At 36.5% G+C, this 24,980-nt stretch overlaps 1 protein-coding gene across 2 annotated transcripts in view; it reads right to left on the minus strand.

Annotated features, from left to right (window-relative positions):
* The window catches only part of TTC27 (tetratricopeptide repeat domain 27), a 246,620-nt gene that overhangs the window by 174,497 nt on the left and 47,143 nt on the right, over positions 1-24,980 (minus strand). For both annotated transcript variants that reach the window (XM_020972342.2, XM_020972341.2), the window contains exons 6-9: positions 16,681-16,845; positions 7,877-8,010; positions 6,371-6,483; positions 3,217-3,283 (exon numbers count right to left, since the gene is read on the minus strand). In XM_020972342.2, coding sequence (XP_020828001.1) covers positions 3,217-3,283; positions 6,371-6,483; positions 7,877-8,010; positions 16,681-16,845 — 479 coding nt within the window. The remainder of the gene's footprint in view (positions 1-3,216; positions 3,284-6,370; positions 6,484-7,876; positions 8,011-16,680; positions 16,846-24,980) is intronic.

Consider the following 24,980-nt stretch of genomic DNA (forward strand, 5'->3'; position numbering starts at 1 on the left):
GGTGGTATATATCAATAACCACTCATAAGTCAGAATGGGCTACGCTAAGTGTGATTCAACTCAACGGACTACAGGTGAACCAGACTGGACCTTACACAGTGCTAGTGCTGTCTGAATTCTTTTCTACCTGAAATATTAAAGGCTCAGCCAAAGAGGAGAATCTTTGGTTCCTGCTGCCTAAATTCTGCTGGACTATATAATGGATGACTGCAGTTCCTCATCTGTCTTAAAGCAAAAATCAGTTAGATTTGCTTCAAAAGTAAATCCTATAGCCTCAGAAATACTATCATGATTGGCGATCACAAAGGGAGTTGTAAAAACTCCATCCTTTCTGACCCTTGTATCTAAAATATTCTCAACTCCATTGCCAAAAAAAGTATCTTTCACCCTCTGGAGTAAGAAGACCTAGGCTGAAGACATGGCTTTTCAACTCATAAGCTGCGTGACCTCCTCCAAATCACTTAATGTCGCTAAGACTCAGTTTCTACAGAGAAAAGGTAATATTTGTGCTTAGTATCTCACAAAATTGTTGTACTTTGTAGATATGCTTGAGTCATTACATAGTCACTCATCTGGAGAGGTATTAGTCATCAAACAAAGGAACTGCAACAGGAAGACAAACCTCAAAGTCTCCTCATTTTTAGCTTCCACAAACTCCAAAATTGTTCCTTCAACTCAATTAATGAGTGGCCCAATTAATGCCATCCAACAATACTCCCTTGGCCAGTGCTCAGAATGCACTCATTTGTTCTTTATTATCTCCTACTATTCTCCATTCTCCTGAGTAGCTAACCCTAAATTGTCCACAAATTTCAGAGCTTAATAACAGGGCATCATAATCATCTTGAGGAAGTTAGCTCAACATAAGCCAAACTAATCCCTTCATTTCAATTTGTTTAAAGCTCATTAGAGGCCCATCACCATCGTGGCTGCCTTGCTGGGGAGATACTCAAGTTTATGAATGTACTTCACAAAATGTGGCACTTAGAACAGAACAGAGCCTTCTGGATGTGGTCTGACCAGAAAAGTACAGATGGATTATCATGTCCCTAGATTTGGACACTAAAACCTTTTTTTTTTTTATTATAGCTAGTAAGGAAGCTAGTAAGGATTCTTCAATACTGAAAAATTAATTTTATCATTTGTAGGACATTGCTTTAAAATTGTCCTAGTACTGTCATTTTATTTATTAATATGTAGAGATACATAAATAGTTGAACAATACAAGTACTGCTTATAGTTTTATAAGACAATTTGCATCTTAAGTAATAATAATTGATTTGTGCATGGCCCTTTAGTTAGTTGGGGGTTTTTTTCTGGATTTAATAAACGCAAATAAAATTAGCATTTCCACATACAAAGAAAAACGGAAAGAGGACCGTACATGAAACTGAGAATATTATATATAGCTTGCCTTCCCTTTTAACTATGTAATAAATACAACATGTAACTTTCAAAGATGTTATGCCCGACACAAGTATTTTCTTATAGCAACAAAAGACTGCATTAGCTTTGAGGGATGCCATATTACACTACTGAGTCATACTGAACGTATATACAGTACATTAAAACTTTTCAGATGAACTGCTAACAAGACATGTTTGAACTCAGACCCTCCTGACTCCAGGCACAGTGCTATACCCACTACATCACTCAGCTGCCCCTTAGAGATGAATGTTGCTGTTGTGTCAGACTCTTTGTAACCCCATTTGGGGTTGTCTTGGCAAGGATACTGGAGAGGTTTGCCATTTCCTTCTCTAACTCATTTTATAAATGTGGCAACTAAGACAAATAGGCTTAAGTGATTTGCCCAGGGTCACACAGATGGTGTCTGAGGCCAAATTTGAACTCACAAAGGTAAGTCTTCCTGACTCCAGACCTGACACTCTATCCACTGCACTACCTAGCTGCCTAATTATTCAACAGTTTTTTTCCATTTTATACGACAGTGAAAAGGCCACAGTCTCTTGAATCAGAAGACCTGAGTTTAAATCCTGGTACTACCACGTACTACTTACATGATCCTGAAGAAGTCACCATCTCTCTTCATCTAAGTTCCTCCATCTGTTATATAAGGAGAATGCACTAGATGACCTATAAGGACCTTAATGCTCCAGATCGATAAACCTTGGTGGCTTAAAGGCAACTACATGGTCTCTATTGCCCTACTTATCTTGTATTCCCATTTCTGTAAAATCCATGACAGAACACAAATTCTTCCTGTCAAACAACCAATCAGCTAAAATCAAATTCTGACTTTTTTCCATCTTTGGTTATCACTCTCATACAAGTCAAGGAGTAGTTCTTTTCCTTCCCTGATTTTCTTCCTTTTCCCAAATAAATCTCAGAAATCTTTTTTTTTAATTAGTATTCTTTACCAACCTCAGATCATTAACGCTCTAGCATTCATAACATGATTCTTATAGGACCATTCCATACTTTTGCATTCATCCTCCATTACTTGCCATTGCTTTAATCTTCTACATGTGCTTTCTGAAAATCTAAGTTTGAGCAATCAGTTCTCCATGCAATCTACATTGCTCTCTTTAGCCAACACTGCATTTGCTCATCAAGATTACTTCTCTTCGTATCTTCAGAATTTCATTTTTGATTGCTGCTCATACCTTTCTGGGCTGACTTCCCTGTAAAACATTAGTTCACGAAGTCCCTTTTCTAAATCCTTTGAAATCTTTCATCCCAAAAGCTAGAATCCATTTCAAACTACAGCCGGCTTTCATCTCTTTCTCTATTAATAACTATAAGTTGAAATGGTCACTTTCCTCCAAAGTTCATTTTCACTTCAACATCAACAAACCAACTGCTTCTTACTGTTGAAAATGAAATAAAAAATAGTTGTCCTCATTGCTTTAATGAACTTTTCAAGGAAGAAATTATCATTAAGGCAAGCCAAAAAATTATTAACTGCTCTACTATAGGCACAGAAAAAGGAATACAGCGAACGACTAAATTACAGAAGTCTCCCATAACTTCTATATCACACCTCTGGGCCAGGAATGGGAGCTGTTCCTGGAACACATTATTTATTTTATCCTTCTATCAGGGTGGTCTGTAGTATGCCTGGATGATAACTCTGCTTCTACTTCTCATTACTTCCATTCTTGACATGCTCTGACCACGGGAGAATGCCTCAAGGAAGGGGCAAAACAACTGACAAAGAAATGAAAAAAAATTTTTAAAGAAGAAAAGATTACGTACTGATGTAAATGCCAACAATTCCTCTTCAGTTAACTTATGCACTGGGTTGGTCTTCTGGAAATTTGTACTGCAAAAAAAAAAAAGTATATTGATTTAAAAAATTCTAATTTACAGAACTGGTTTGATTAAAACACAAAAGCAGTATGCCACAGGAATGTGTGCATATGTGTGTACATAAGGAGAGAATTGAAACTAGCAATTCTTAACTACTTACTATGTACCAGGTGCTGGACTTGGCATTTTACAAACATAATAGCATTTGATTGTATATGCATGTGTGCATGTGTATATATACATATATGTGTGGATATATGTGTATGAATGTATATAATATATATACATGTGTATATACACAAGTATGTGGATATGTGTGTATATGAATCTATGCAGAAAAAACCAATCTATTTCTGTCTAAAATAACTAAATGCTTTGAACTACGGGAGACCTGGCACTGACTCCAATTTCAGCATAACTTTGTGACAACATCAAGCATGTATGTAAGAGGGCCGCAGAGCTGAGAGTCTACTATGGAAGAGTTGCCTCATGAATTTACACGTTTATTGTCAAAGAGACTTTAAGAACAAAACTCTTTATTTAAAAAAAATAAAATGTAGTCTGAAGTTTCTTAGTACATGGATGCTTCAATTATCTTTGGTTTATTCCCAACTCAAAAACTAAGACAGTAAAACCTTATTAATCAGAATGCCTGGGAATGGCTACATCCTGTTTAAGTGATTTTTTTAAAAACCTGAAAATGAACCAGAATTTTTTTTTAATTTAAACTTTGTTGTTACAAATTTTTCTAAAATATATAAGAATACTTTCTTGTCCAGTAATTATAAATTTCACATGGCCTCAAAAGATTCTGGACATCACTCAATACAGAATGGTATTATTATAGCTACAAAAGGTAGAAGAAATTGAGGTGACTGTGTATACTAACCTCAAGATATAGGATGGAAGAATGTTTTTTGTTTTGCTGTTAAATAGCAGTTACTGAGAGTTTTCTTATGATTTGGTTTAGTCTCCTAAAAGACAACTGCAGTAAGTCAAGTTAATAGAGGTTCCTAGTTAGTTGGGGTTCAGTATTATTGTCACTAATGGGGGGAAGGAAAACTGATCACAAAGATGAAGAAGCAGTATATACAGCTAACATGCTACACGACTCATTTCACAGAGTTTATTCTTTAATAGATTAATATTTGTGGGGTCCAGTGAAAAATCCAGGACAGACAAAATCAAGCCTCCTCAAACCTGAAGAGCCATCAAGTGGAAGCAAGATTAAACTTTGGCATTAGAGGAAAGGACTGAATGTAATGAGTAGAAATTTTACGAAGGTAAATACTGGCGTAATATAAAAACTTCTTAACAACGAGAGCTGTACAAATGTGGATTAGGCAAAAGCAAAAGGTAATGAGTTGCCCATTACTTGGGGTCTCTAAGTACTAGATAGTAATTGCTTATCAGAAGGGTGAGAAGGAGGAAAGAAAAAGGGTTAATAAGGTGATTCCTTTTAAAGTACAGACTGAGGGGTAGATAGGTGGTGCAATGGATACTGCTCCAGCCTTAGAGTCAGGAGGACCTGAGTTCAAACCTGACCTCAGACACTTGACCCTTACTAGTTGTGTGACCCTGTGCAAGTCACTTAACCCTGATTGCCTCACCAAAAAGCCAAAAAAAAATTAAATAAAATAAAGTACAGACTGAACTAGTTGGAAATCCTGGCCAACCATGTAATTCTGTGGGGTTTTTTTTTATTAAATTTTTATTATTTTATCAAGGAACAAAAAAAAAATCTATTTTTTCTCCCTTCTACCTCCACATCCTCACTACTAAAAAAAAAAAGTACAGAAAGAAAAACCATTTTGACAAATGCAAATATTCAAGCAAAACAAATTCCATGTCCAAAAACATAAGCCTCATTCTGCATCCTGAATCTATCACTTCTCTGTCAGGAGGTAGGTAACATGCTTCACCACTGGTTGTCTAGAATTGTGGTTGGTTCTTAAGTCTTTCAAAGAAGTTTGTTTTTACAATGCTGTTGTTTTTGCATAAAGTGTTCCACTGGTTATACTATTTCATTCTGTTACCAGCTCATACAAGGCTTCCTAGGTTTCACTGAAACCATCCCCTACATCATTTCTTAGATAACAATAGCATTCCATTATAGTAATACACCATAATTTATTCAGCCATTCCCCAAGTGATGGGCCCTCTTAGTTTCCAGTTGTTTGTCACCACAAAAAAAGAACTGCTATAAATATTTTGTGTCCATTTTGGTTCTTTTCCTCTTTTTTTAATCTATTTCATCCTCTCATATTCTACCAAGTAAGGTATCACTTGGGTTAAGAAACATTTCTTGGTGATTGGGAGATGGAAGATTGAGGATACTCTGTCATATCCCCTTGACTAATTCACTCACTCTTTTTTGTTTTTTTAATTAAAGGTATTCAAGGATTCCCCTATTCATAAGTACCTGAAAATACTAGTCTATCAATCTCAAAAGACTATGCAATTCTGGGTTTTTTTTTAATTAACTAAGTTTTTCTTATTTTATCAATGAACAAAAAAATTCTATTTTTTTTTTGTGAAGCAATTGGGGTTAAGTGACTTGCCCAGGGTCACACAACTAGTAAGTTTCTGAGGTCACATTTGAACTCAGGTCCTCCTGACTCCAGGGCTAGTGTTCTATCCATTGCGCCACCTAGTTGCCCCCTATTTTTTCTCCCTTCTACATTCGTACCCCCACTATAAAAAAAAAAAAGAAAAATCCTTGTACTAGTCTTTTTAAGGATGGAAATGCTATCCACATCCAGAGAAAGCACTATGAAGTCTGAATGTAGATCAAAGCATACTATTTTCTCTTTTTTTTTTGTTCTCATTTTGTTCTGATTGTTCTGTTCCTTTTGTTCTAATTCTTTTTTCACAACATGACTAATGTGGAAATATGTTTAATATGATTGTATGTGTATAGCCTATATCAGACTGCATGCTGTCTTGGTGTGGGGCAGGAATTTAGAACTCAAAATCTTATAAAAGTGAATGTTGAAAATTAAAAATTAATTAATTAATTTTTAAAAATGCTAGTCTTCTCAAATGCCAAGCGTTCCATAAGAACAACAACATATGATCTATTTAAAGTAAAAAGGTTTACCAGACTCCCAGGATAACAGCAAGCTCTTCAGCACATAAGTCAGGCATCTGATATTGTTCACAATCTGCTAACTTTATCTCATCCAATACTGTATCATCATTTAGCTCAAGATTCTGTTATGGGAAAAAACAGGAAAGAGGAAAAGAGATCATTCAATTCATTCACTAAATGCTTGCTGGTTGTTTGATATTATCTTTAATCGCCTAAATTACATCAATCACAGTGCAGTTTAAAAAAAAAATCAGCACCTATATCTTACTCCACAGTAGCTTCATCCTGCCCCTCTTTGCTCTTCCCTATCTGCCCAACTACACATAATTCTTCCTCCATCTACCTTACCAAATCAAGATGCCACCTGCTATGAGTGCAGGAGGCCTATGGCATCTAATCTAAGCCATGTAAAGGAATGACTGCTGTCTCTTTTTATTATCACAGACGCATGGACTCTCTTCAATGGCAAATCCGACATTCTACCATTAGCCCAGGCCAATTCTCATCAGTCACAATAAGGACCTCTACAGAACACTTCTAGTGGATCACTATAAATTTGAACACTGATATGTTTGTCAAGTAGTGAAAAGGGCTAGGGAGCACCAGCTTATCACACTAGGAATCAACAAAAGATTCCCTACAATGTTGGATTTGTGCCTTTAAGATAAATAAAGCCTATACAACTACCTCCCAAAGGATAGTAGTGTTCTAAAGTGGAAAGAACATGGGATTTGGAGTTAGAGGCACTAAGCTCCAGTCCTGACTCTGGCATTTATTGCCTTATGGCCTCAGATAAGTAACTTACCCTCTCTGAGCTATGTTTTCCTTATGCTTAAAATGAAGAGTTGGAACAGATGACTTCTATGTTCCCTTCCAGTTCAAAATCTATAATCCTATTAAATGAGGGACTGGGGAGGGAGAAAGGAGGGCTGCATGAAGAAAGGGAGGGAAGAGTGCCTTTTTGGAAGACAAATGCTAAAAGCCAATGAAAAGAGAAGAACTGACTTTGTATATTAGGAAGGATAACTGATGGGCCAGGCTACAGATGGCATCCTTGGCAATCCACCCACTGATGACTCAGAGGAATGTGACACAAAATATAAAACCAGTGAAAGAGCCCATAAATACTTTGTGAAAACAATGAAGTAAGAAGTATGTTTCTGGATTCCATAACAAATACAAGAGAGACAAAAGCAACAACATAATGAACACAATGACTTTGAGATTAGTTTGTTTTGTTCATTTCCACCTGGGGGACAGTATCCAGCTAGACTGGTAACACTATATTAATTAGAAACCATAGTGAAGTTAATAAAACACCACAGTTTCCATTCTTTCTCAAATAGAGTATGCCAGAGAATTAAAGAAAAGATGACCTTTCAGAAGTCTTAGACAAAGTAAAAGCTAAGTCTACATTTCTTGCTACCAATTCAGTGCTCTTCTGCACTAGCCTTCTGTGATTGAGAGTGTTAAGCCTAGAAAGATCAGTAATTACCAACTGGCTTCCCGGCTTACCTTTGTTAAATTCTCCGGAGGAGTAGGTGCTGGGCTAAGCTCATCATGGGGAAGGCTGTCCTCTCCTCTTTGTACATCCAGAATAAGCTGTGCCACATAATTCTCCTGAAACCGAGTCCTTTTCCCCAAAGCTCCTATTTAAAAAATAAGATTCAACGGCTTAATTGTTGTTGAGGCACGCTACCCAATTATTAAAAGATCCTCAAAAAATTTTGCTTTATACGGCTATATTAATTCGCAAACTTTTTTCAACAAACATTTCCATGAGGCCACAGATCCAAAAGACCATCAAGTCTACCTCACCCCACTTACTGTTAGATTTATAAAATATTTAAATGATACAAGAAATTAAAAGATTCACAGTCAAATGATCATCTAATCATTCATATATTTAGAGGCAAAAGGCACTTCAGGCTCCCTCATTTTATAGATGAGAAAACTGAGGCCCACAAAGTTTCAGTGATTTGCTCAAGGTAATCCAGGTAGTAAGTAGCAGAACCAGGACATAAATCCAGGGCCTCTGACTCCAGATCCAGTTTTCTGTTTTTCCCACTGTGCCACCATTTCTTCTCTGTGCCAATCAGTGCGAGATGGAAAAGGGAAAAAGATTTTTCATTAATTCTAGCAGCTTCTTAGTTTGTCCTTCGTAATCTGTCTTGACTATAGTCACGTCCACGCTAGAGTAAATGAAGGAGAGAGGGAGAGAGGGAGAGGAAGGAAGGAGAGACCAAAGAAAAAGAGAGGAGGGAAGAGAAGGAAGAGGAAGAGAAAGTAGGGGGAAAGGGAGACCACTTTTTTTTTTAGGGGCAACTCACCTCAGTTCAGGCTTTTATTTTCAAATTTATCATTTTTATATATTTTTTTTAAATTTTGAGTTCCAAATTCCCTCCATCCCATCCACTCTTCCCCCACCCACTATGAAGGCAAGCAAAATGATATCAATTACACATGTGAAATCACACAGAACATCTTGTACTGATTGGCACAGAGAAGAAATAGTGGCACAGCGGTAAAAACAAAAAACTACATTTGGAGTCAGAGGACCTGGATTTATTTCCTGGTTCTGCTACTTACTACCTGTATTACCTTGTCATCTAGCTCCCCTCACCTATTACCAAAACATTGCCCTATAATCATTTCAATCATTTATCTCCTTCACTCCTACCCACAGGCAACAGAAGGAAGTCAAAAGTTTGCATGGCTAAGTACATTATAGATTGAGGTTACCTAGCTTTAACTAGATCCTCCCTATAGCAATCCATTCTTTTATTTCCTCCCTAATCATTTTTCATAATCACTGTTCCAAACCTTCTCTTGCCTCTTCAAGTTTCCTATATCTGTCACTCCCCTAACTCTCTCATCTTGACACTATCCATTATACCACTTAGCTATAGAGAAGTCACTTTCCATAGAGAAAGATGGAAAATGATTTAATACCTTTTATGATATAGATGTGGTGCTGCATATAAGAGCTGGCAATAACAAAACTAAAAAAAGAAATCACAGTCCCTGATGAAAACACTAAATAAAAATAATAGCTAGCATAATGGAAATATTAAAACAATAATTCATCATGATCAAGTAAGATTTATAGCAGGCCTGCAAGGATAACATTAAAAGAAAAAAGTGTCACATTATGTTAACAAAAAAAAAAGGATTAATTATGATATCAATGTTGTGATGGACAGATTCATGATCTCATTGGTATGGTGACACAACTCAATTGGGTAAATCACAACCCATTCACATCCCATAATCCTTTGTGGCTGTTGTCCCTATTTTCCCCAGAAATGTTCAAAAGGATCTGCCTAATATACTAAAGACATTCTTCCAGATTAGAATTAACTGGGGGTCCATTAACATTTTTTTAAAAATATTTTGATAACTATCTTTAATTTTTTTGTAATCCTGTCTTTTATGTTACGAATTTAAAATCATTATTCTAAGAGGATCATAAGCTGGCTTCACTAGACTGCCAAAGGACTAGGATACAAAAAAAGTTAAGAACCCCTGCTCTAGGTTTTTTAATATTCCATGGATACCAGTGCATCTCTAAAGCTATCACTCTTGATATATGCCAGCCCAACTCCTTTTCTAATTCATTCTCAGATGTCAACTTTTAATGCCATTTCTTTTATGCAATTCATCAATTGATAATATGTTACAGGCTACTGATGCCCATCAGGTGCCTCTGTATTACCCTTCAGGTCATTAGAAGTCCTCTTTACACAATAAGCAATGAATAAAGGTTTGCAGAGTTAAAAATACTGATGACATGATCAAGCACCATCATCTCTAATCATATCAATAGATGCAGAAAAGGTCTTTAAAAAATCCAAAATTCATTCATGTTTAAAACACAATGAAGACCTAAAAGAGACAGTTTTCCTCAAAAATTAAAAGTATACACTTAAAACCAAGAGCCAGAATTATACAGCAAAACATTAGAAGTATCCTCACAAAAAAAAAGGCACAAAACAAAGGTACCCACCTTCATCACTTCTATTTCACAGATTGTGGGGGACAGAAATACTATCAATCACAACAAGGTAAAAAAGGTATTTGTAGGATTAACATTAGACTATCATTGCTCCTTACGATACAATATATCCTTCACAAAGTCAAAATACAGAATGATTCCCTATAGCAGGCAATATTTTCCAGGTGCCTGGCACAAGATGGATACTCAATAACATGAAGTGAATTGAATGTTCCTATTTGCTTGTGACATTGTTTTTTTTAATTGACCTAGGTAAAATGACAGCAAAATTTACATGGAAATTCTATGGATGTTCAGAGGACTTGCCAATAATAGAGTCAGTTCTGGGTAATGATTGGCCTTTTCCATCCCCCAAAAAATCATATCTGGTCTTTTGAATGACAGACCTGAATGTTTTTATTTGTTTAGAACATCAGGAGGCAGTTTTTAAAAAATCTGATGGCACCAAATTTACATGCAGAGGCCATTATCAAAATTACTAAGAACTGGACAAAAAAAGATACAGATCATTGTAACTGAATGGATGTCCTTGACCTAAAATCCACCCAGAGAGACTGGTGTTTGAAAAAAAATACATAAAAAATAAAAATTGGGAAGAGGATTCATTGTTTAATAAATGGGAAACTTGTATGGGGAAATATCATGGAAATAAATTTAGAGCAACATCTTATGGCATGTACCACAATAAATTCTAGCAAAAAGTCTGGGGCTTTTTTAATCTATAAAAAATAGAAGGCAATTTTATCTCAATTGTATAAGAGAGATGAATTTTAATGCATCAAAAGAAGAAACTGATGATAAAACAGATTCAGTACAAAACAAAATCATACTCAAGATAAATAACCATGCTAGGGGAAATACTGTATAACAAAAAAAGATAAAAACTTAACATCTAAAATTTAAAAGAAATTTAAAATACTGAAGGGCAACAACTAGTACTCAGTGAATAAAAGGGTGGGTGCGGGGGCTTCCAGCTTTGGCTACAGATAAAAAGAGCTGTTTAGCTTCTCTTTATCAGAGACAGGCTTTCCAGCAATTGCCCCCCCCCAAACAGAGGATATAAACCCTGAAACCCAACAGATGGTCTTGAAGAACTTAAATTCTGAAGATGGTAGAGAGAAGACAGTAAAAACGAGGGAGCCTTAAAGCCAAAACAATATAATATCTGGCAAAGAGGAGAAAGAGGAACCCAGCAGAGAAGAGTCAACAAAAGCCAGCTAGAGTGTCCTCAAGCTAAGATTTTTGACTGTTTGTGTTGGGTTGATTCAAAACTTTTGGTCTCAGGTTACTAACAGTGTTAGAAAATGCCTTATTGCTCCCATTTAACCCACGATGAGGATCTTGTCTTCCCAAAAGTCATTTGTAGAACTGCCAAAAAATATTTTTTTAAAGCACAAAGTATGCGGAAATAAAGGCTGAAAAGCACCCACATCTTTCCCAATATCCTCCAGGTCGGCATAAAAATGAAATTAAACAAGAACAAAAGTTACATGAGAAAAAAAATGTTACTGACCTCCACCTTCCCAATTCAAATCTCTGTCTTTATTATCTCATAACCACACTGAGTAAGCATATTACAAATCTGTCATGTAGCCTCAACTGTATCCTTATTGCAGTAAGATAGTCCCTTTACTCCTTCCCAGTTGATTCCCCATCTGACTCCCCACAGAAGTTATTCCAAACCTTCTCTTCAGTCTGCAAGCGTCCTCTACCTCTCCTCTACTCTTACTCCCAACTGAAGATTGCCTCTTATTTGTACTGAGAAATTTGGAGCTACTCAATGTGAGCTCCCTCTTCTCCTAGTCTCATCATTTCAAAACACCTTCACATCATCTCCAACTTCCTTTCTCCCAGTCTCTAACAAAGTGGTGCCAAGGCCAACTTTGGCATGTGCCCTAAATCTCAACCTCTCATTATATTTTCCACAAAATATCACCTCTTCCAAATTTCCTTACTTCTGTCAAAGATACCACCAATCTTGCAGTCTCCCAGATTCACAATCTTGGCATTACCCTTGATTCCTTACTTTCCTTCATTAGACATAGCTAATCATTTGCCAAATCTTGCCATTTCTGCCTCCACAACACCCCATAACATCTACCTTCACTCTGACCACACAGACAGCACATTAGTGTAAGCCTTCATCATCTCTAGCGCAGACCTCTATGAGAGTCTCCTACTTCATGTCCCTGCCCACAGTCTTTCCAAACTCCAATCTACCCTCCACACAGCCAGCTGACAAAGTGCAGATCTGGACAGATCACTCACCTACTGAATAAATTCCAGAAGCTCCATATTGCTTCTAGAATAAACATGAACTCGTCTGTTTAACTTTTAAAGCCCTTCACAACCTGAGCTCAAACTCTCTTTCCAGTCTTACCAGACATGACTTTCTCTCTCCCATAATCTGCAATCTAGCAAAACTGGTTTTCTTCCAAATCCTCACACAATACTCCATCTCCCATCTTCTTGCCTTTGTACTAACCATTCTTGATGCCTGGAACATACCCATCCTTACCTCCACTTCAAGATGTCCCTTTCTTCCTTTAAGATGGAGTTAAATCACCAACTTTTGCATGAATCTTATTTTCTGATCATAAAACTGCTAGTACCCTCCTTTCCAATCTACTTTTTATTGAAATATTTCATATGTATTTGTGTTTATTCACTTTTATAATTACGCTGTATAATTGCTGCCTCCCCTATGGGAACATTTATTCCATGCAAGTAAGAATTATTTCATTTTTTGTACCTATATCCTCAGTGCCTAGCATACTACCTGGCACATGGTAGACACTCAATAAATGTTTGTTGACTGACTGACACGTTATCTGCCAAATGCAATGATCAATCTTGATTCCAGAGGACCAATGATCAAAAATGTTACCCACCTCCTGATAAAGGAGAAACAATCTAAATATGTAGAAGGAGACACATATTTTGGATACAGTCAATATGGGAAATTTCTTTTGCTTGACTATGTACCTATGTTACATAGATGCATACTATGTATCTTTTTTTTTCTTTAGTGGAGGGGGAGGTGAGGAAAGGGAAAAAGGGCTTTATAATTTTAGAAAATAAAATTCAATGCATCATCAGCCAGAAACAAGATGCAGACTACACACGTATAACCTATATTGAGTTGCTTGCCTTCTCAATGAGGATAGGTGGGGAGGGAAGAAAGGAGAGAATCTGGAACCCAAAGTTTTAAAAACAAATGTTTAAATTGTTTTTACACGCAACTTGGAAATAAGATATACAGACAATGGGGCATAGAAATCTATCCTGCCCTATAGGAAAATGGGAAGGGTATAGGGGAGGGGATGATAGAAGGAAGGGCAGATTAGGGGTATTCAGAATGCATGCTGTCTTGGGGTGGGGGGAGGGGCAAGAAGGGTAGAAAATCTGGAACTCAAAATCTTGTGGAAGTGAATGTTGAAACTAAAAATAAATAAACAAGAAAAAAAAAAACAAGATACAGTAGATGGTTACAGCCCTTCTGTCAGGTGCTACAATGATGACAATGGATTACCAAATATGAGCAAAGTTCTGTGTGTGTGTGTGTGTGTGTGTGTGTGTGTGTGTGTGTGTGTGTGTGCACGTACACATGTTTACTTAGCTGATAAGGACACAATTTTCAGACACAGGGAAAGGATGCATGATGCAAAATCAAAGCCAATAACAGCAGCAGTCAGTGACTGGGCCAACTACCCAACCCTCTCCCTCATTCCAGTACCTAATCACAGCAGCTAATTCAAGTTCAAGGCCTATTTGTGACCTTAAGGGGCTTCGATCTGACCCCTCTCCCTGGGATTGCTTTTATTCCCCAATGATGGCTGCTCCTTCAGCTCAAGGGCTACTCAGACAATTGTCAAGACAAGGTCTAAAGGACTTAAAGGCATGTCTATTATACAGTTTACAACCCTGGGGTTTTTTTGACGTTTACTCCATCCTTTATTTTGCAACTCTTTTTTTCCTGCTGCCAACTAGTTAAATCTCGACTGTGCCTGCTATGCTTAGAGTGCTTTTCTATGGATGACAATCAAGTCTTAGCAAAGGACACAGCAGGGCCTACCCAAAACCCACCAAAGAATGATGGGGAAATATTCTGGCCAAGGCAAAACTCCACTGTCTTCCTATAAATGTAAGCTCTTGAACTGGCAAATGACTAAACAAATTGTGGTGATTTTGTTGATTAGTCATGTCCAACTCTTTAGTGACCCCACTTAGGGCTTTCTGGGCAAAGAGATTGGAATGGTTTGCCATTTCTATCTCCAGCTTATTTTACAGATGAGGAAACTGAGGCAAACAGGTAAATGACTTGCCCAGGGTCACACAGCTGGTAAATATCTGAGGCCCACTTGAACTCAGGTCCTCTTGTTACCCACTGTGCCACCTAGCTGCCCTAAACAAATTGTGGTACATAAATGTAATGGGATATTACTGTTCTGTAAGAAATGATGTGTGTGTCTATAGTCATATGAAAAAATGCTCTAAATCACTATTGATTAGGGAAATGTAAATTAAAATAACTCTGAGGTAAGACCTCACATCTACCAGATTGGCTAATATGACAGAAAAGGAAAATGATAAATACTGGAGAAGATGTGAGAAAATTGGGACACTAATACACTGTTGGTGTAGCTGTGAACTGATCCAACCATTCTGGAGGGCAACTTAGAACTATGCCCAAAGGCTATAAAATTGTGCATGCCCTTTGATCCAGTAGTGCCACTACTATATCTGTATCCCAAAGAGATCATAAAAAAGGGAAAAGGAACCACGTGTACAAAAAATATTTATAGCAGCTCTTTTTGTGGTAGCAATGATTTGGAAATAGAGGGGATGCCCATCAACTGGGGAATGGCTGAACAAGTTGTGGTATATGAATGTCATGGAATACTATTGTGCTATAAGAAATGATGAGCAGGCAGATTTCAAAAAACCTTGAAAGACTTGTATGGACTGATGCTGAATGAAGTGAGCAGAACCAGGAGAACACTGTACACAGTAATAGTAACATTGTGCAATGATTAACTTTGATAGACTTAGCTCTTCTCAGCAATACAATGATCCAAGACAATTCCAAAGACTCATGATGGAAAATGCTATCCACATCCAGAGAAAGAACTGTAGAGTCTGAATACAAATCAAAGCATACTATTTTTACTTTATTTTTTTTCACAGTCTTTTCCTTTTGTTCTGTTTCTTTTTACAATGTGACTAACATGGAAATGTGTTTTACATGATTGCATATATATATAACCTACATCAAATTGCTTACTGTCTTAGGGAGGAGGGAGGGGAAGGAAAGAGAGGAAAAAAATTGGAATTTAAAATCTTATAAAAAATGATCGTTAAAAATTGGTGGCGCAGTGCATAGAGCACCAGCCCTGAAGTCAGGAGGACTGAGTTCAAATCCAGCCTCAGACCAAACACTTGACACTTACTAACTGTGTGACCCTGGGCAAGTCACTTAACCCCAACTGCCTAAAAAAAAATTTGTCTTTACACGTAATTGGAAAAAATAAAATACCATTAAGAAAAGAAGAAATTATGTGTGTGATGACTACAGAGAAGCAGAATAAAGTAAGAAGGGTCAAGAAAACAATATATGCAGTAACCACAACAATATAAATGGGGAAAAAACTACAACAAAATTATAAAGATCAAGTGGGAATAGAATGAAGAAATATAAGACACCCCTAAACCTCTCCTTCATGAATGTGGGAGGTCCACAGGTATTACAAAATGCATGTTTTTGGACTTTTTCAATGTATCAATCAGTTGTGCTGACTTTTTTTTCCTCCTCTCTAAAAAATACTATTTGTTCTATTACATGACTCTCTAGGAGGGGTAAGGAGAGTGACACATGGTATATTATGGTGATATAAGAAACAGAAAATATCGATAAAAACTTATTAAAATTTTAAAATTAAAAAAATACAAGCTCTTTCAATTAGAAGTTTTTCATTTTTGACTCTGCATCCCCAAGACCTACTAGCACGGTACCTCACACATAGCAGCACTTTAATAAAGTTTGTCAAATAAAACTGAATAATAAAACCATCTTATTGACATTAATGATTTGAGTGTACATATTTAAATTTGGCATATTTGTTATAAAATTTTAAGCCCTGCTTATAGAAAAGGAAAATAGAAAAGACAGGAATGGGAGAGCATGGTAAAATAGGTATGCTAAAGTGCTCAGCAACTATAAAACAAAGATACATTAACCTTAATTTTAAAATGTGAATATATAAATTGGTCATAAATTTTCTAAAAGAAGAAAAGTAGATTTTACCTGTCAAATTAATTTTCAGTGTGGTTATGTCTTTAGCAACGTTGAACTGGTCTTTTGCTTTTGCATATTCGTAATAATACAAATATGTATGCGCACACTCAAGATGGAACTGAACATTCAGGTATCCACATGTCTCCTTGGCCAATAGATTTTCTAGTTTCATCACTGTAAGACAAGAGAAGACATTAAGATATTATTGTACTCACAAGGCAAGAAAACCTGTCATCAATCACCAATAAAAACTGTAGAACTGTGGCCAAAATGAGAGGAAAAACCATGGGATGCAGCTGCTGCTACAGCTAGCAACGAATAAATCAACACCAATTTATTATGCTCCTATATTGTGCCAGGCACTGAAAAAAAAAATGAGATACAATCTGACCTCTACTAGTTATATTCTATTACTACTGTCACTACTGGTTGCTATCCAGCTCTCACTATGGCCCAGAGGCACAGCTATGTCAGACATGGGCATAAGCTCTTCCTCCACCCTCAGAACTAAGACAGAAAATTCTGCAGAGACAAAGTACCAGCTCATGCCTATAATCAAAGGTGAAGAAGAGAAAGCTATAGTAATAAGTTACAGTAACTGAAGAGAGGAAGAGTTAGGCAAAAGGCATTGTAAGATATCTGTGATACAGCTACAGGATGCTCCCACTACCTGCATGATCTTCCATCCAAGGACTTAGGGCAGAGGTGAGAACCAGTGTTGCTCCTGAGACACCGTGCTAGAGAAAAACAGCCCAGAAGAATGCACTGAGCCATAACCATACATGTTCCCCAGTGGCCAGTAGGGAGAGAAACAGAAAAAGATTCTATAAGAGAGATCTCAGAAAATGTTAGAACTTTTATAGTTCCAATCATCATTACAATCACTGCCATGGACTGATCCCCAGGAACCAAAGCTGTCTCCATGTGCTGCCAAGGACTGGTATGGTAGATAAACAGAAAAGAGTAGGATGCAGCAGCAGAGGAAAGTCCATTCAACAACAGCCCAGAGAGCCAGCAAAAGCTACAAATAGCAACAAATGATAGAGGATTGGCCCTCCCAATAATAAATATATCATAAAGTAATCTTCATCAAAACTATCAGGTAAAAACATACTGTTAAAGATAAAGGACATACACCCCTCCTTCTCTTAACAGTCAATAAGCTGCTTCACAGAATACGCTTTATAGGAAGAGGTGTTTGTTGGGAAGTGTGTGTGTTGAAAATGCAGAGAAAATAATGAATATTGTTAGAAACAATTTTGCTGAATTTCTGTTGTTCAGTCATTTTCAGTAATGTCCAACTCTTCATGACCCCATTTGGGGGTTTTCTTGGTTAAGATAATGGAGTGATTTGCCATTTCCTTCTCCAGCTCATTTTACAAATGAGGAAAGTGAGGTGAACAATGTTAAGTGATTTTTCCTAGGGTCATACAGTTAATAAATGCCTTAGGCCACATTTGAATTCAGGAAGATGAGTCTTCCTGATTCCAAGTCTAGTGCTCTATCCACTGCATGATCGAGCTGCCTAACCAATGAATCAACAAGTATGTATTAAACACTTACTCTGTGCCAAGCACTGTGCTAAACCCTGCAGATACAAAAACAAAAGGAGAAGTCATAGGGACGGTGAACAGAACTACAGTGGAGTCAAGTGAGTCACTTTCAAAATCGATATTAGTACTGATTTGATCATGGTTCCTAGAACATGAAGTAGAAAATGAAGGTTGTAGGAAGATGTGTGGAGGATCGAGAGAACGCATACATGAGGGCAGATGGCAAGAAAATGGCCAAAGTGGATAACTAGATAGAACTAGTCTGGTCTGTTCTGGAGCTATGTGAGGTGGGCTTGCTCACTCACAGACCACCAAGCTAGCTCAGCCTCAGGGAAGGAGTTCCAATGAAAAGAAGTTCCAGAGAAATAGAAAATAAATCCCACGTGCTCAGGGAAGATTTAAAGACATGGAGTTTTGAAGAGCTCATAGGGTCTAAATTAAGATGACCTCTGATTACTCCACTAAAAAGAGTGGAGAGTAGAAAAACAGTAACTCAGAAAAAAAAACCTATGCATTTGTTACAAGGGTTTTGTTTTCCTGTTTATTTCAATGTGGGAAGAAGAGAGGGGGTGAGAAAACAATTATGATTCATGAAAAAGATTAAGAATTAAATATTGGTGCAGTATAAAAATAGTGACCCAGCAAGAGCATATATAAATTAAATATTAAAATCTAATTATATTATACTATATATTACATATTAAATTATAACTATAAGTCTCTCTAGTTAATTAAACGAACAATATACTTTAAATTCACTTAGTATAGAATATACTACACACACACGCACACACATAAATATAAAAACTATAAACACTTATGAGCCATAAGTAGTATCAGAACTTCCTACATAACTGAACAAATATGAAGCATTTACTAAATAACAAACATCTATTAAGTCCAAGGCACTGATAGCCACAAGTCCCTGCTCTGGCACCACTGGCAAACGGCATTCCAACTTCAGGCTGAAAACAAGCTCACTAATTCCTAAGGTAATCCTGTTCCACTGCCAGATAGCTCTGGCTGTTAGAATGTTTTCTTATGCTGAGCAGACATCTGCCTCAACCTGTTAGTCTTGGTTTTGGTTACTAGAATTCAAAAAACAACAACAACAACAACAACAACAACAACACTTTTCTCTATTTCCATCTGACAATAACCATGTTCCTCCAAATATTTTTTTTTCTTGAAACAGCCCCAGTTCCCCAGCCATTAATCATGACATGCTTTTGGATTCCTCACTATCTCAATCAACCTCTTGTGTGTGTGTTATAGGTTATCCATACTGCTCTTAGAAAGTGACACCCAGGTTTAAATAGATTATAGCCTTGATGTGGTCTGACCTTAACAGGGAGACAAGCATTATAGTGATTTTTTTTCAAAGAACATTAAAATTAAAAAAACAAATGAAAAAGTATTCTTTTTACATGACTACTAAATAAGAATTACATGCTTAATGAAATCTTAAAACGCCCTGAAGACAGAAGGTCATTTTATGGTTTTGTCTGTTTCTTAGATTTTCATGGCCTTTGCTCTCCTCTCAAAAAAAAGTCACCAACTGGAAGTCAAACTTCTGGTAAGGAATGGTCCTACAGGAAGCTGGGATTAACCTCAAACACCAGGCACAGTTTGTTACCATGTTTCACTTTCCCGATCAGTGGAACCAGACACTATTGGCCTTCTGTGGCAAGGCCTTGAAGAACTCAGTGTCATGGTTATGCTAATGAGGCAAATGAGCAGGACTTTAGTTAAAAAAAAAATTGGGATGGTTCACATTTGAAAAGAAGCACAGGACTTTCAATGATCCCAGATTGCTTAATGCTACAAAAGCCAAACTTTCTTTCAGGCAATATTCTATAGACTGAGAGCCATTGTAGCTCTGAGTGGTGAATAAAGTGGATAAAACAGTGGTAGATAAAATCAGAAATACCTGTAAAGTTCTGCCTGCCACATACTGGGACCCTAAACAAATTGCTTAACCTTTTAGTAGCCCAGTCTACCCTCAAGACAACAAATCACAGAACAGTTTCTGAGCTTTGGGGAATTTCTTTGTGGGAGCTACCTACACCAGTTACTGATCCAGTCAAAAAAAGAGAAAACCCTACAGTGTATTCTATATAGCTGCAAATCATAGAATACCACACAGTCAGAAGAACTAAAACTACAAATACCTCAAAAGGAAATGGAAAGATTAAACAGGAGCTGATAGGCTGCACAGTAGAGTGAGCACTTGGTTTAGAGGCAAGAACACTTGAGTTCAAATCCAGCCTCAGACACTTACTAATAGTGACCTTGGGCAAGTTAATTAACTTCTGCTTGCCTCAGTTTCCACCGCTATAAAAAAAAGGATGATAATAGCACATATCGCCAGGATTGCTATAAGGATCAAATAAGATAATATTTGCAAAGCACTTAGCACAGTGTCTGGCACATTCTAGGTAATATATAAATATTAGCTATTATTACTATTATTATTAGGTAACACGAAACAGCAATCTCAGGTATAAGCTGGTTCTGACAACTGTGCCTCAGTCTCCTCATCTGTAAAATAAAGGGGTTGGGCTCAATGGCCTCTAAAGTTCCTTTCCAGTTCTAAATCTATGTTCCTATGATCTTATGTTACCAATGAGGATTTGCAAGGGACAAATGTCATAAAAGACAGAGGTCCCATGTAACTAAAAAAGAGGGCAAGCCAATAACATTCCGAGAATTAAAGAAAAAAGACAGGAGTCTTTTTGGCACAGTGGTGTCTGTAATTTATAAAGTCAAGAAGACTCTTGACTTTCAACCCTCACCCCAATCTGCAATACACTTAGTAGATATTCTATAAAGAACTTAAGGAAAAACAAGAACGAGAATGGCTCAGAACAACAAGTGGACCAAGTTCTGGACTACAGGAGGATTACCCAAACTTTCATCAAAGCAGCAAAGGTGATTTAGAATTTTTACTATTAAACTAATTCACTTATTAGCCTATGACCTCCTTGAGAGCAGAGATTACTTTTGCTTTTCTCATCACAACATCTGACATAGGACAGGCACTTAATAAATGCTTGTTAGCAAGCAAAAAAGCAGCCAGACTTTGGATCACAGTTTTAGAACTGAAAGGGACTTTGGAAGTCATCTAGTCCTTCACTCTCAGTTCCTGTATAAGAAAAGTGAGGGAAGGCAAAGAAGCTAGGACTACAACCAAGAATCACCTACCCAGAGAAATGGCCATGCAATGAAATAGAAGCATTTTAAGCTCTCAGAAGAAGACCAGAATTGAACAAAAAAATTTAATCTCCAACACCAAGACCCAAAAGAAGCATAAAAAGGAAAAAGAAAAAAGAAAACATAAGGGATTCAACAGAACTAAACTGTTTACATCACTACATGGAAAGATGATACTTGTAATTCTTTAAAAAAAACTGTACCACACAGAGGCCGCTAGGTGGCGCAGTGGATACAGCAACAGCCCTGGATTCAGGAGGACCTAAGTTCAAATCTGGCCTCAGACACATAACACTTACTAGCTGTGTGACCCTGGGCAAGTCACTTAACTTCACTGCCTAGCCAAAAAAAAAAATTTACCACTAATAATATAGCTAGAAGGAATATACACAGAGGTTATGGCTATAAGGTGAATTTGAGGGAAAGATATGAACTAATTAATTAAAGGCTGAGAAAGAGGAGTACACTGGGTGCAGAAGGAAGGGAGAGACAGAACATGGTAGATTATTTCACATAAAGAGAGGAGGAAACTGATAGACGGGAGAGTATACTGAGGGAAGAGGTAGACAGAAGAAAAACACTGGTGAGGAGTAAAAGGGTCAAAGGAGAGAGAAGACAAACAAGGAAAAATAGAATGGAGGGAAACACAGTAAATATAATGGTGAATATGAATGACATAGCGGATGCTAGGTGCCACAGTAGGTAGAGCATCAGCCCTGGAGTCAAGAGGACCTGAGTTCAAATACAGCCACAAACACTTGACACTTACTAGCTGTGTGACGCTGGGCAAGTCACTTGACCCCAATGCCTAGCCAAAAAAAAAAAATATGAATGAGATGAACTCTCCCATAAAATGGAAGTGGATAACAGGGTGGATCACAAACCAGAATCCTACAACATGTTGTTTAAAAGAAACACACTTGAAGCAGAGAGACACACACAGAATGAAGGTAAAGAACTGGAGTAGAATCTATTCTGCTTCAACCGAAGCAATTCTGATCTCAGACAAAGCAAAAATAGACCTAATTAAAAGACATAAGGAAGGAAACCATATCTTGCTAAAAGGTACCACAGACAATGAAGTAATATCGACACTAAACATGTAGGTACCAAGTGGTAAAGCATCCAAATTCATAAAGGAGAAGTTAAATGAGTTATAGGAAGAAATAGACAGCAGAACTATACTAATGGAGGACCTCAACTGTTCTCTCTCAGAACTTCATAAATCCAACCAAAAAATAAACAAGAAAGAAATTAAGGAGGTAAATAAAATATTATAAAAGTTAGATATGACAGATCTTTGGAGAAAATTGAATGGGAACAAAAAGGAATATACTTTTTTTCTCAGCAGCACATGGCACCTACACAAAAATTAACCATGTATTATGGCATAAAAACTTCAAAATCAACTGCAGAAAGGCAGAAATATTAAATATATCCTTTTTAGATCATAACACAATAAAAATTACATGCAACAAAGGACAGTGGAAAGAGATTAATTAATTGGAAATTAAATAATCTAATCTTAAAGAATAAGTGAGTCAAAGAACAAATCACAGAAACAATCAATAATTTCATTAAAGAGAATGATGACAATGAGACAACATACCAAAATTTGTGGGATGAAGCCAAAGCATTACTTGGGGGAAATTTTATTTCTCCAAATTCTTACATCAACAAAATAGAGAAAGAGCAGATTAATAAATTGGGCACGCAACTAAAAAAATTAGAAAAAGAACAAATTAAAAATCCCCAACTGAGCACCAAATTGGAAATTCTGAAAATAAAAAGTGAAATAAATAAAACTGAAAGTAAGAAAACTATTCAGCTAATAAATAAAACTAGGAGTTAGTTTTATGAAAAAGTCAATAAAATAGATAAGGCACTAGTTAATTTGATTTTTAAAAAGAGAGAAGAAAACCAAATATCCAGCATCAAAAATGAAAAGGGCAAAATCATCACCAATGAATAAATTAAAGCAGTCATTTGGAAATATTTTGCTCAATTATATGCCAATAAACATGATAATCTGAGCAAAATTGATTAATATTTACAAAAATATGAATTACCCAAATTAACAGATAAGGAAATAAAATGCTTAAATAATTCCATCTTAGAAAAAGAAATTGAACAAGCCATTAATGAACTCCCTAGGGAGAAAAGTGAGACCCACAGAAATTAGATGATTTGCCTCAATTCACACAGAAAATAGAGCCAAGATTTAAACCTAGCTCCTCTAAATGCAAATCCAGCGGTTTTGGCTTCTATTTTCCTACTGTACCATACTTGCTTTTCTCTGTGCTTTCCTTCAGTTTGTTGCTGGACATTTCTGCTTTGGTATAAGATGGGCAAATGAAGAACACAAAATATGCTGAATCTTTGTGACAACTTCAAGCACTGCGGGAAAGTACTTATGACAGAACCATCATTAAAAAACAAAAGAACTTTATAAAGGGGCCCTCATAAAAGCAAACCTGCCTTATATCAAATCTTCTTCTTCAGTTAACCACATATAATAAGACAAATGCATAATTGGGTTCTGAAATTTGAGCCTGACATTATAAAAAACAAAACATTCAACATGATGGACAGCATTCTTCCTTTCTGATAAAATGATGCCAAATAGAGTTGTGCAGAAGTGAAGTAAAATTTAGATCATTTCATAGCACAAGCCATTTACAGGCAGCAAAACTCAAATAATAAAGTAGTTAGCACTTCTAAAGAAAAAGATGAAATTATGCACTACTTGAAAAACACTGCTGCTCCAAATTCATTAAAACATTCAGACAACATTATTCTACTCAGAAAGGTTTCTCACAGCAAATTCCTATATATTGGATGCAATCTGATTAGGGCATGACTTTTGGTAAATTAAGAATGAATAATTTAGTAAGGAGTTTGGTAGATGCTGGTGGAAAATGTCCAACTAGACTGTTTTTATTTTACTTTGTCTTTTGGAAAAATATATGTCTTTAACCATTCTTTCTTAAATCCTATTGAGGACGGTACAAACAATACACATTCCTAATATTCAATGATGAAATGAATGATGGCCACATTAATTGGATTCTGCTGAAGCAATCTGGCAGGAGGCCAGGATACATACAGGCAGAGTCTGAAAATATGAAGACAAGTAGAAATTAACACCACTTGGATACGTAAATGAATTATCTCTACCTAAATCAACCAGCATATTATAACATCTAATTTCCATTTCAGCACTTCTATTTTGAAAGCAGAAGAGTTAGCTGAAAGTTTTAAATTTGTATCCCAATACTCCTGACATGATTTTGTCAAGAAACAACTTATTGGTACTATCTAAATTTGTTTCTGTGTTGACTGTGAAACAAATCTATTACATTACCCAGCTTCATATTCAAACTGAAAACTGGGTCTTGTTCAACTAAGTATAAATACCAATATGGGTACTAAATACGCAAACTAACAGAAAGCAGGAAATACAAAACAATCTTTCTTCATTTACATAAATGTTTTATAGCAGCCAAGTATTTTGTATTTGGGGTAGCAATGTAACATCATGGA

This window comes from Phascolarctos cinereus, unplaced genomic scaffold, assembly GCF_003287225.1.
Source record: "Phascolarctos cinereus isolate Bilbo 61053 unplaced genomic scaffold, phaCin_HiC Scaffold_2;HRSCAF=192, whole genome shotgun sequence".
NCBI lineage: Eukaryota > Metazoa > Chordata > Mammalia > Diprotodontia > Phascolarctidae > Phascolarctos > Phascolarctos cinereus.